At 39.5% G+C, this 11,843-nt stretch overlaps 2 protein-coding genes across 3 annotated transcripts; both read right to left on the bottom strand.

The window, feature by feature from the left end:
* Positions 1-1,216: 1,216 nt before the first annotated feature.
* On the bottom strand, positions 1,217-3,055 carry LOC131778924 (kelch-like protein 28). Its single transcript, XM_059095408.2, has one exon. The coding sequence runs from the start codon at positions 3,053-3,055 to the stop codon at positions 1,217-1,219; it is 1,839 nt and encodes a 612-aa protein (XP_058951391.2).
* A 3,133-nt stretch (positions 3,056-6,188) lies between these two features.
* LOC131778985 (NAD-dependent protein deacetylase sirtuin-3, mitochondrial-like) lies at positions 6,189-11,802 on the bottom strand. Of its 2 annotated transcripts, none has more exons than XM_059095486.2 (7): positions 11,766-11,802; positions 10,608-11,001; positions 9,609-9,841; positions 9,299-9,399; positions 8,004-8,054; positions 7,386-7,502; positions 6,189-7,294 (listed from the first exon to the last, which is right to left on the bottom strand). In XM_059095486.2, the coding sequence occupies exons 1-7, from the start codon at positions 11,794-11,796 to the stop codon at positions 6,527-6,529; spliced, it is 1,695 nt and encodes a 564-aa protein (XP_058951469.2). In that variant the 5' UTR covers positions 11,797-11,802; the 3' UTR covers positions 6,189-6,526. The 2 variants fall into 2 exon arrangements, with proteins under 2 accessions (XP_058951469.2, XP_058951470.2); XM_059095487.2 differs by lacking the exon at positions 11,766-11,802 and adding an exon at positions 11,478-11,612.
* Positions 11,803-11,843: the final 41 nt, after the last annotated feature.

Genomic DNA, 11,843 nt, shown 5'->3' with positions numbered 1-11,843 from the left:
CTTATTCTGTTCAAGTAATAGCACTGTACGAGCACATGAACATTGAGATCAACCGTGGTCCATCTTTCTTAAGCTGCTCACTGAAAGCCTCACGATAAGAAAAAAGTCTTCGTCTTAGTCTTTCGCTCTGCCACCGGAAGCGCATTGTTCCTTCAAACGAAAGATCCTGTCTCAAAATTTTGCGAGGATTGCTTGGCTAGCCGATCTAGCAAGGCGAGACAACAAGTCTGCTTTGATCCTCAGTCAAATGAAAATAAAAGCTTTGATTCTCGTTCTGCTGTTTCTCAAAAAAGAAACAAGTACCCTGTCCCTATCATGCGCCCGGTTTTGAATAAGCGACCTCCCTTTAGGTATCAAAAGTAATTAAGCCCCCGGGCGCTAAAATCAAATAATTACGGGACGTTTCTTATTTGGCGGAGAGATGGGTGGCGTGTCCAGTTAAAAGTTGATTTAAAGGGAAAACTTCCGCTTTGGGGGAGAAGTCCATTAATTGATGTAACTCAACAGATTAGACAGATTAGTGTAAAGCAGGTAAAACCGCAGTAAAATGGTAGCCTCCGTGCATTGTTATAATTTTACACAAGGCCTCTCGGGTCCACTAAAAGATTGGGATAATCTATCACAAGGCCAAGTCTTTGATTGGTTTGAATAATTGGTAACATTTATTTTCTGTCGTTATCGTCACAAACCTCCAAACTAAGTAAAATTTAAGGGGTAAATCACAAGACCATGGTCTCTTGGAGAGATTCTGTCCTGACCTGATGGGAAAACACACATCACTAGTTTAAAATAAGCAAAATTACCACTTGATAAGTGTTAGCCTGCGCGGCTGGCGACTTTATTGGGAGCTCACTAAAACGTCTGTAGCGACGTTCAGTCATTAGAACGTAGCACGATGGTAAATGTTGTGATGATTGAGCGATAGTAGCCGCCCAGCGGAAAAACGAGCGAGGGTTGGGTCGGGTCGCGTTAAGCCAGACCCAAGCTCCTTCGGCTGCTACTATCGCGTCGTCCGCATGCCAGTCTATAAACTGATATGACAAGAAGTTTCACACAGATCCTGATGTGCACTCAGTGCGCTCCAGTTGACAGGTGTATGCATTTGTTACGATCCTTGATGAACAATGAAGTATCGTATGTACACACCAGTGAGGCTGGGTTAAAATCTCATGGTTGTCATGTAATTTAAATATTGGCTCAAAAATTTTAATCACCGTTACATGCTACAACAAGAGTGCTTGGGCTTATCTTGAATGGGAACAGATGTAAGACTTTTCAGTGAGAAGTTATTGAGCCATCCTCTGAAAATTCTCATCGAACACACGTCCAATACTGAAGACATCTTCGTCATGAGTTCGTTCGGACTCCATTTGTTCTTCTCGGTGTCGTAATGTTTAACCGTGTAGGTCCCATCAGTTTGATCTTTAAACAAAGCATACAGCTGATCATCGACAGTTACGAGATTTATAATTCTCCTTGAATAAGATCCTTCCTCCAAGTCTTCGATGAAGTGCCATTCATTTGTGTCTTCATTGTAAATTTCACACTGACAGCCTTCAGCAATGATAACTTTTCTGTTTGCTGCAGCACCACAAGCCGACCTTCTTGCGATTTGATGAAGACCTGGTAATTTTTCCCACTGGTCTGTGTTAAGGTCATACCTTTCCACATCATGCGGGAACTCATACTCGCGTCCACGCCAGAGTATTCTGAGTATTCTGCCTATAAAATAAATGAAGTTGTCATGCGCCACAATGATAAAATCCTGTCTCAGGTCTAAATAATTGAAAGATGCAATTTCTTCCCACTTGTGTAATTCAGATTTATATTGCATAATGAAGGAAACGTTTTTGTCTTCGGTTCCTTCCTCGACACCTTGTCTAACAGGGGTAAGTTCAGCGGAACTTCTTCCGTTTCGAATCCACCAAGTGGGGAAGTGATTCCCACCGCTTGGTTCCGAGAATAAAGCAAACACCTCATCTTTATTGTTGACAAATATCTGCCAACAATGTGCGTTCCCTTCCAAGACTGGTAATGAAATCCAAGTGCTCGAGTATGGATCATAGCATGACATATGTAGTCTGCAGATCTCCCGAGGATATTTAACTGACTCTATTCTTGTGCTGTACAGCTTACTATTACAGGAGAAAAGTCGGTCACCCTTCAGTTCTAAAGGGATCTCGCCACCTAAAGTATACCAGCTATTTTCACGTGGAAGATAGCACATCAAATATTTTTCAATGTTTGCGATTAAAACAGGGGTTTGAAAAGCCTTCCTAGGTGTTACATGGAGATTATCCAGGAAATTATCAACGTTCTTTGATTCATGGATGCCGATAGCCTTGTGAACAAGATCCAGACAGCCTTCATTTCCTTTGACCAGTTCATTTGTCACGACATCATTGCACAGATAGTCACGCGATATATAAAGCAGTCGAACGTGACGAAATAACTCTACGAAGTAGGTGTGTCGTTTCCTTATGTCGTGATGAATCCAGGTAAGAATGATACTAAACACATCTTCCTCGACGTTTACGATCAGTTCGTCGCTTGAAATAAAAATTGTAAGTTCCTTGCTTGACATGTTCAAAACATCTTCGCGGTTCTCGGTGAATAAGGCGTTGATATTTGCAAGTATAAATTTTTTGGTCTTAGAGTAAAGTTCCTTGAGGCGATACGCATCAGCAATACGTAAAGTTGATAGAGAATTCAAAATGGTAATGTTTAATTTCTGAAGAAGATATCTTGATGCACACACCTTTAGTTTTGTGAGAAACAAATAATCCGCTATCACAACCAAATCGCGGGCTTCGTCTGCATCTAATATATGAAGATTTCCGGTGGAAACAAACTCTATTGTCTTACTCATAACAGATTTTGTAAACATCTCCAAGCGAACCACTCCTTCTTTGGACTCCTTCATGTCGCTGTTCAGCAACTTTTCAAAGAAAGGACTTGCTTCTGAAAGAGCTTTTCTGTGGACTTTGAACTTGCCATCTTTGACCACTAAAACAACTTCGCACGACTCATCGACTCCATCGTGTAGTAATTGCATCCTAATTCACTCTAACTTGCTCAGACGTATAACTAGAATGATAGGAAAATTACATCTCGATTTCGTGTTAGAATCGAACTTTTTTTGCTCAGCGCCGAGTCAGACGTACTTGAATTAAATTCTTGCTATTAAAATTATATAAGGTAGACTGATGATTCACTAATATGGTTTGATTTTCTCAACGGAGTTGATAAGTTGATTGGCCACCTTGAAAGTTTCTGGAGGACTATTGTGGGTTGCGTGTGTTTATATGCAGGAAATGGAGTTACGCTATAGGCGGAATCATCGTAACGAGACAAAACGAATAAATTGGTTGAATGGAAGCGTTCGTTGAAACCGTGGGAATTCAGAATGCTGATTTGAAAGATAATTTTTGTTTTTTAAAGTTTAGTTCAGCAGTTTCCCGATCTGCCTAGATAAGAGGAAAGGCCACAGACTGCGATAATTGGTGATTCAAAGGGCGTCCACATCTCAACTTGCTGTCTCATGACTACCAAAAAGAAAAGATTATTATTCGTCCGATCAGACTTGATTTGAAAGGGAAAACTTTCAAATTCGCTTGGAGAGATGTACATCGAAGTAACTCAGAAGATTGGAGTCAGGCAAGCTAAGCCGCGGGAAACTGATAGCCAGTGAGCAGCGTCTGATTCAATATTGCTAGGGCCTCCCGTAGTCCACTAAAAGATTGGGATGATCCTTCACAAGGCAGAGTCCTCGATTGATTTGAATAATTGATAATTTTCATTTCCTTTTGTCACTGTCATTAGCCGCCAAACAACCGAGTCAAAATTTTTAAGGGAGACCATGGTGTCTTGCAGAGATACGATCCCGATGGAAAAACACACATCACTATTTTATAGCAAACGCAACAATCTCCACCTGATTAGTGTTAGCCTGGGCGGTTGGAGGTTATGGTTTTATTGAGCGCTCGCTTAAACGACGGAGCTGCAAATACCCGTACAACGGGGGCTTTGATTACGAAACGTTTTGCAGGTTTTCGAGTCATTTTAACGGCTCAACCTCATCAAGTGCACCCAGAACCGCTTGCCACGTAAAATAGCATAGCCTTTGCCAATCACGGTTACTGCCTCCCAAATACGAAAATCAAAACAGCCAATCCGTGCAAAGCTGAAAGTTTAACATCAGAGAGCCAAGCAACCTGTAACTTAGCAGTAGTATTTTCCTAATTTCGTTAGTTCACGTTTCCGTGAAAAAATGAATATAAAATGAGGAGGGATTTATGGAGTTTATTTTGGCTTTATCTCAGAAAACTCCTCTTCTGAATAATTACACTTTGTGCCTCGGAGTGCATCACTCTCTCCCAGTTTGCCAGCTTGCAGCGAAATTCAGTTGGTAAAACGAAGCGGAATGGTAATCTCGTACCCAGATCCTACCTAGAGATTAGCCGTGAAAGATCTGGGTACGAGACTAGTGAGATGGTATCCGCTGAATATGAAAGCGATCTTCGCAGTAATGAACACTACTTGAACAGTAGTGAAAATAAGACCTGAAAAAAAAATCCAGGCCTGCACGGGATTTGAACCCATGACCTTTGCGATACCGGTACAGCGCTCTACCAACTGAGCTAACAAGCCAACTAGGAACTGGTTATTATGTTGGTTCCAATTAAATCCATGAACTGGTGAATAAACGACTGTGAATATATGAAAGTCATATATTTGAACTGCGGATAAAGACCTGAATATGAAAGCAATCTTCGCAGTCTGCAAAATGATATCTGTACTGATATAACAAGAAGTAGAAGTTTCACACAGATCCTGATGTGCAGTTAGTGCACTTACGTTGACAGGTGCACACGTTTGTTATGAACATGAAGCATAGTATGTTCACATCAGATGAATAAAGGGGGTAAGTTTCTAAAGAAACTGTGATGCTCCGGCGGTGGAAGAGTATTTCCTAGTACTTTTGTGCTGTACAACTTACCATTTCAGGAGGAAATTCGGTCTCCTCTGAATCCGGGGGCCTCTCGTCATCTAAAGTATACCAACTATTTTCACGAGGAAAATAACACATCATACCTTTTTTTTTAAAGTTGGTTATTAAAACAGGGGTTTCAAAAACCTTTCCAGGTCTGCAAATTTTTCTAGGGGTTTAAGAGTACATCCTTCGGGCCCACTCTTCTGCGAATTGCTAAACGAAAATTAAAACGTGAAGTAAAAAATGTGGACCGCGGTCTTATCAGCAAACATGATTTTAAAATAAGAAATAAGTGACCAGGCATGCAGGTGATCTTTCCTCCACAGATGAGTGATTTGCAATCGTCTTGCTGCAGTTTGGTTCTCACAGAAGATATTCAAATATTCATATTTTAATTATATCAAAATAAAAAATACTTTTACAAGGGAAAAAGGGTTGAATTATGAGATTTATTGATTAGTACCAGCGATAAATTGCAAACCCTAATAACACGATTTGACTATCCGGCCGGTCATGTTCAGTATAGAGATACAGTTGACAGTGGGGTGGGGTGGGGGAGGGGGGGAGGCGCGGAAAGATGATTCATTTTGTCCCACCCATCCCATCTTCGTCCTTTGTTACCGTCGCTCAGATTTATTTCTCTGCCTAGTCTTACACTGTTGTAAAAATCAAGGATTGGAGCGATAGTTTTTACCGAGAAATACTGAGCGTTCGCTTGCCAAAATCACGCCTGTTTTGCAAACCACAAACCCTTGGCAGATAGTAGATAACTGTGAGGGTCTAGCCACTTGAGTGTCTGCATATTTGTCTCACTGGTTTGCGCGAAGGTCACACCCATCAACATTACTCACAATCCTGATAACTGATGACATATTAGGATACCTTTCTTCACCGCTAATGAAATAAATAAAATTATCGTGGGATACAATGCAATACCCTTGTCTTAAATGACCCGAAAAAACACTTGATAAAACATGTGTGTCCTGGACTCTGTCTCTGCGCTCCCTCAATTCCGCCTCCCTACCCAAGCACCGATTAAAAAGAAAGCAGGTGAGAGTATAGATGGTTGCGTCAGAGACACCTGAAAAACAGCTATGGGAGCGGGGGGGAGGGATTAGCCTGAATGGACACGGTGTTGATGATCCTACCAGCATCAGAGTACAGAAACTGAGATAAGCTCGACAGCTATGCTAACTCTACTTAATACATTTATTTATTTTATCTGCGTCACAACAATCGACAACTCTTGATATAGCACGGAATAATTTATCTTTTCTTTTTCCCTTAAACCATTTTTACAGAAGTTAAAAAAATATATATACTTGATATGTGTATCTGTACGGAAACAACTCGACTTTAACATAATGTACCACTATTTAACCCAACGTGATTGGCCCACTACAACTTCTCCTCTATAGTCGGTTTCTGACATGTTCAACGTCATCATCACCGGCTCCTTACATGTACTACGCTGCGTCATTTAGCAGCTGCATTTTAACTCTTGTTATAAATCAGCAGGAGTTTTACTGTGAACTATGCCGAATCATCATCACTAGAACTTTCATCCGCAGTTCCGGCCAGAAAACAGCTTACTCGCCCCACGCTTCGCCTTCCAAGTCCAAATCCTGCACTTGCAAGATCCTTTCCTGGTTCAATAACCTTGAAGTCCGTTTTCTTATCCTGTCCACTCGATTCTTTTCTCTGAGTGTATCGGAACGGCAAAAGAGGGGCTCTTTGAGAAGATGAAGAGGGTCTCATAGGCCCCTCCCCATTCATGAAGAGAACACTCTTATTTGTCCTGTAAAGAACTCCTTTGCCTGTAAAACTATTAGTTTGGGAGTGTAGCGTTCTGGTACCAAATGGACTTGGTTCTGTCGTTCCGTTAGAGACTCCATTTTTAGGAGTGCTTGTAAACAGTCCACTCTCCTTTCTCTGTACATCAACGCCATTCTTTGGCTGGGCGTTGCTAGTTTGTGAAGATGTTTCCATCATTTCTCTTCTGTCTGATGTCTTTCCAATACTTTTAGCAAGCTCCTCAGAAGCTTTACTAACCTTGGTGTCCGTGGTAGACAAATGATCTTTCCAGTTTTGCTTGGCACTGTTTATAATTATGTCCATTGAATCAGACCATCCTAACAAGTTAACAAGTTTTGTCACACCCTCTACAATATCTCCTTGGAGCACCACGTCGTTGGAGCGTCTCTCCCAACGCCGAGAAAACGGTCCCACGATCTCCCTGTTCACCAAAAGGCGAGGAGTGGAACGGTCCACAGAACTCGCAATGCCTGCAAATGGCTCCACCTGAAGAAATTAATGTTAGCAAATGTTAAATCTAAAACTTTTCAACCAGTAAGTTCGCAAAACTAGAAGACTGGTTCAATGTAACCCTCACCTCTAATGAAGTGCCCATGATTACAAGAAGATCACATTTTGGAAAATCCACAATATAGGAGTAAAACCTTTTGGGCAAGTTTTCACCAAAAAACACAATATCTGGCTTAACTACACCCTGAAAAAAAAAAAAAAGATTCAAGGATACAGTTCAGCATCAACTTTGTGCTCAAGGATTACCTTTTCATCCTAGGAATGTTTTTTGATCTATCATATTTTCACATATTAAGGAAGGAACAAAGCCAACACTGCATAAAATGTGGGTTGTGGATTGTGTGTTTGATGATTTTTCATATGATTTTCACTTACTGCCCATTGGCAGTTTGTAAAAAAATATTTTCAATTTTGAAGTAGGCTGGTTAGGTGGTTGCTGGATCACTTGGTTCAAAAGGCTTGCAAGGATAAAAAATACAGATTTAACAAAAAAAGCAAAGAAATGAATACATATCTTGGGGTGAACTGATTAGTGACTGGTAGTAGTGTTAAAATTCACTTTCCAGAGAGCAATAGTTATCCATAAAGAGAAATTAATATTTAATAAAGATCTCGGATGTGAGTGTTTTGCAATATAAGTTCATAATTGTCAAGAAACAGAGAAGGCCCTTTATTTGTCACTTACTGAACATCTTGGACTGGAGCATTTAGGTATGTCACCATCCATGATTGTTTTCTGTTAAAAATACAAATTCTCTATGACTCAAGCCTCAAACAAATTGCAATGCTTCAATCAAATGTCTGAAATATGGATACTGAAGGGTCAGACTTGCCCCAGCGCATTTGAAGTTTGAAGAGAAGCGATTGTCATGTGGTCTGACATTATTGTTTTCTATAAAAATTACATAATTCTTGGTGACTCAAGCCTTATGTATATTGCAGGACTACAATCAAACAGCTTTAAACCATAATCATCACCTATTTGCCTTTTTACCAGTAACAATAGAGAAATGTACAGCATCATAATCATAAGGTGAGGAGACCTCAAGAAACCACTTGGTTTATGGGAGGCCACCTCACTAACAACAATGCATTGACAAAAAATGAGTGCTGCAAATGTGTGGCTTGGCCAGTTCAGTGTTACTTTTAGTAAAAACCCTAGCATTTTTGTCTTATAGCTAAAAAGGCTTGATTAGCAAGCACACTGAATTGGCCAAGCTATGCTAATTCAGTGTTTATTTTTATAAAAACTCTAACATTTTCGTCTTGAAGCTAAGACTTGATTAGCAAGTGACTAATACAAGAAGAGAATTGCAAATTTTAGGACCTTGGTAGAGAGTTACATATTGCTTGAGATTTGTACAATATAAATGCAGTGGATAATAAGAGCAGTTCTGGTACCAGAGCAGTAAATTTGGCTATTTGTTACAAAAACATTGGGAAACAATGGGGGCAATACACTACTTTGATAACAAAACATGAATTTGGGGTTTCAAATGTATTGACAGGGAAAATATCTAAAATTCCTGGTTTGGAGAATAACGAAGCAGAATGGGCTCTGTAGTCTGAGTTGGTGATAGCCCTGATACAGCTCACAGGATACTGATGAAGGGTGAGACTTGTCAGACTTGCCCTACAGTGTTTGATGTTTGAAGAGAAATGATGGCCAGGTAGTCAGGGCCCTTACCTCACAAAAAACCTGGAGTTATATAATGGGGCAAGTTTGTCTCTGCCAAAATTGTTATCTTACACTGACTGAGTGAAACACTAGAAGTGAAAATGTTTTTCTAACACACTGCTAAAGCCTGCTGGAAATAGGCCATGTGATCTTTAATGTGCAGTTCTCTTTGTTGCATCAGCCATAACTGTCCTAGCTGGTTTCAGATAAATACTATAATAATTTCAAGTCATTTTTAATTATCAAACTTAAAGGGAATGTTACCTGCAAAGTGCACATTTTCTTCAATCCACAATCCCTACCTTTATTTGTTCTCCATCATAGCTTTTGTGACATCTTATACATGATGCAGTTGAGAATGTTCCATGCGCTTCCACAAGTTTTGCTGCTGGTACTTCAGCCACTTAAAAGAGAAAAATCACATCAGTTACAGAAACTACACATAGTGTGATTTACATGCCCGGGTAACCTAGTGTCAAAACACTGCCTTAGCTGCCTGTGGATTGCAAGTGGAGGCAAACCACAGACTTCCAGGTGTGTTGATATTGTAAGGAGAGATTCTGTCTTGATCACTCATGGAAAAGCTATAGTTGAAAAATTCAGTCAGCTTACATCTTTCCAGTCCATCAATATTCTGTGTGTACATTCTCAAGAGCAATCCCTTGTCATGGAGTAACTTTACAAAATGGTGAACATAGTTTGGCTGGTAATTTCCAGGATAAAGACTCTGAGCCAGGCAGAAGAATGGCCTTGGGTCATACCAAAAGTAGTCTAGATCAAAAATGGCTGCTGGCTCTGGGATTTTGTATTGCTGCAAGTTGTCATAAAGTCCAGTTCCTGGTGTTCTGTGCACATATAATGAAAAATGTGGTTACATTTAATTATACAATTTATGACTTTGAAAATAAAACTATTCACTTTATTTTCTTTTTCATACGATATCAGTAAACTTGTATATGTGACACAAATTTTTTTTACCCTGTGTTTGATTGTTTTAAACATGAAATAAACAAGCACTGGTTTAGAAGTGATGAAAAAAAGTTATGTTACTTTCTACCCCTTGAAATTCACTCATTTTCCTTGTGAAATTGACCTGGAGACTGGGAATGAGAATGCCTATTTGTGACATCACTTTGATACTGTCACTTTTATACTTGACAATGTACTGTTATTGTAATAATAAATTAATCGTTGATCAATCCAATGGGGGGAGGGTTGACAATGAAATTCGAGCCAATCAGGTGTAAGAAAAAAAATTAAGTGACAGGTGCACAACAATGCTAATCAATTAAGGAGGGGGGAAGTTTCTAAAAAAAACTGCTTTATGGTGGGGTACTACAGGATAATTTGGTTTCATTATAAGAGTTGATAATATAAATTGGCCACCATGGGGAGTTTTTAAAGCTGATGTTTCAAGCATTAGCATTCACCTTACATTATCACCTCAGTTGGTAAAACCAAGTTATCTAATAATGCTAAATAAATCTGTTTGTGGTTTTCTGATTGCTTTCATGCTTTGAACTCCAGTGAGATTGGTCATACCACAATAACAATTCCAGACAATAATAAAATTCCATGACAAAATCTGCACTTCTCAACAATGCTACTTACCTAAAATCAGGTATACCACTAGGAGTACTTATCCCTGCACCAGCCATGACAATGATGTTTTTACATTTATCCCCTTTAATAAGACTCACAATGTCCTCAACTGAGTGGACTGCAGAAGAACTCAATCCTCGAACATGACTTAATTTTGCCTTCCTAGGAGATATGCTTTTAGACCGGGAAGGTGGTCGAGGATTTGGAGTTAGTGATAGCTTTCTTAATGATGAAGTTAATCTAGTATCTGATTGACTAGTCCCTGTTGTGCCTGGCTTCTTTTTTGTTGCACGTTTAAGGGGGCTGATGTTGCGTAGAGATCCACTAGTTGATGTTTTACAGACAGATGACTTTAAAGGAGATGCCAATGGCAAACGTTGAGTCTTTGTGGATTGCATGAAGGCTGTTGATATGAAGAATAAGTAAACTTTTATCTTGACATGTTTTTTTTTGAAAAATTGAAGTTTGACCTTCAAACTGAAATCAACATATATTATTTCGGAAATTTTCAAATTTGATCGGTTTGGTGAAAACGTGTATCAATATTTAGGCTCTAGTTAACCTACTAAGTCGACAAACACTATAGGAGAGCATAACACTACGCTTAGATAGTTGTATTTGAAACTTTACCCATCAATAAACTAAAGTTTTCATTGCACCATAATCGTTAACTTTCATGGCATATGCTTATGAACACAACATAAAAATAATAAATTTATGATTCCTGCAGGGCTCATTTCCTGCATTTTCCAAAAAGAACGAGGAAAAAATATTTGAAACGCGACATCGACTCGAATCTCTGTCTCTGGATTAACGCGCGACATGCAGATCACCGACTCATCAATATTTTCTTCCAAAATGTTGTTCTCAGTGCTTCACCTGCTTGATCCTGCCACTCCGATATCAAAAGTCACATTTCAGGTCGAAATCAAAACAACGAATCACACTGCCAGAAAAGTTACTTTGCTAATGTAAACATTCGATCGAAAACAGTACGTAACCAAGGAAGTAAAGTTTCACAGAGGGCACAAATCAAATTTTCCCCTTCCGGAGACGACAGAAAATTATGGAATTAGGTTAAATATGGTTTCCATATGAAGTAAATATAAACGTAATCTTCAAATCAAACATCGCCACAGTGTAGGCGATGAAAAAGACTAAAGTTACCTGTTCGAAAAAGGAATGCAATCGCCGCCATAACCAGTAATTGACATGGACGAGGGAAGCTGGACACTAGAGCTTAAT

The sequence above is a fragment of the Pocillopora verrucosa genome, chromosome 8, assembly GCF_036669915.1.
Source record: "Pocillopora verrucosa isolate sample1 chromosome 8, ASM3666991v2, whole genome shotgun sequence".
In the NCBI taxonomy this organism is placed as follows: Eukaryota; Metazoa; Cnidaria; class Anthozoa; order Scleractinia; family Pocilloporidae; genus Pocillopora; species Pocillopora verrucosa.
The sequence above is the reverse complement of the archived record's forward strand: the minus strand, read 5'-3'. Positions and strand labels throughout refer to the sequence as shown.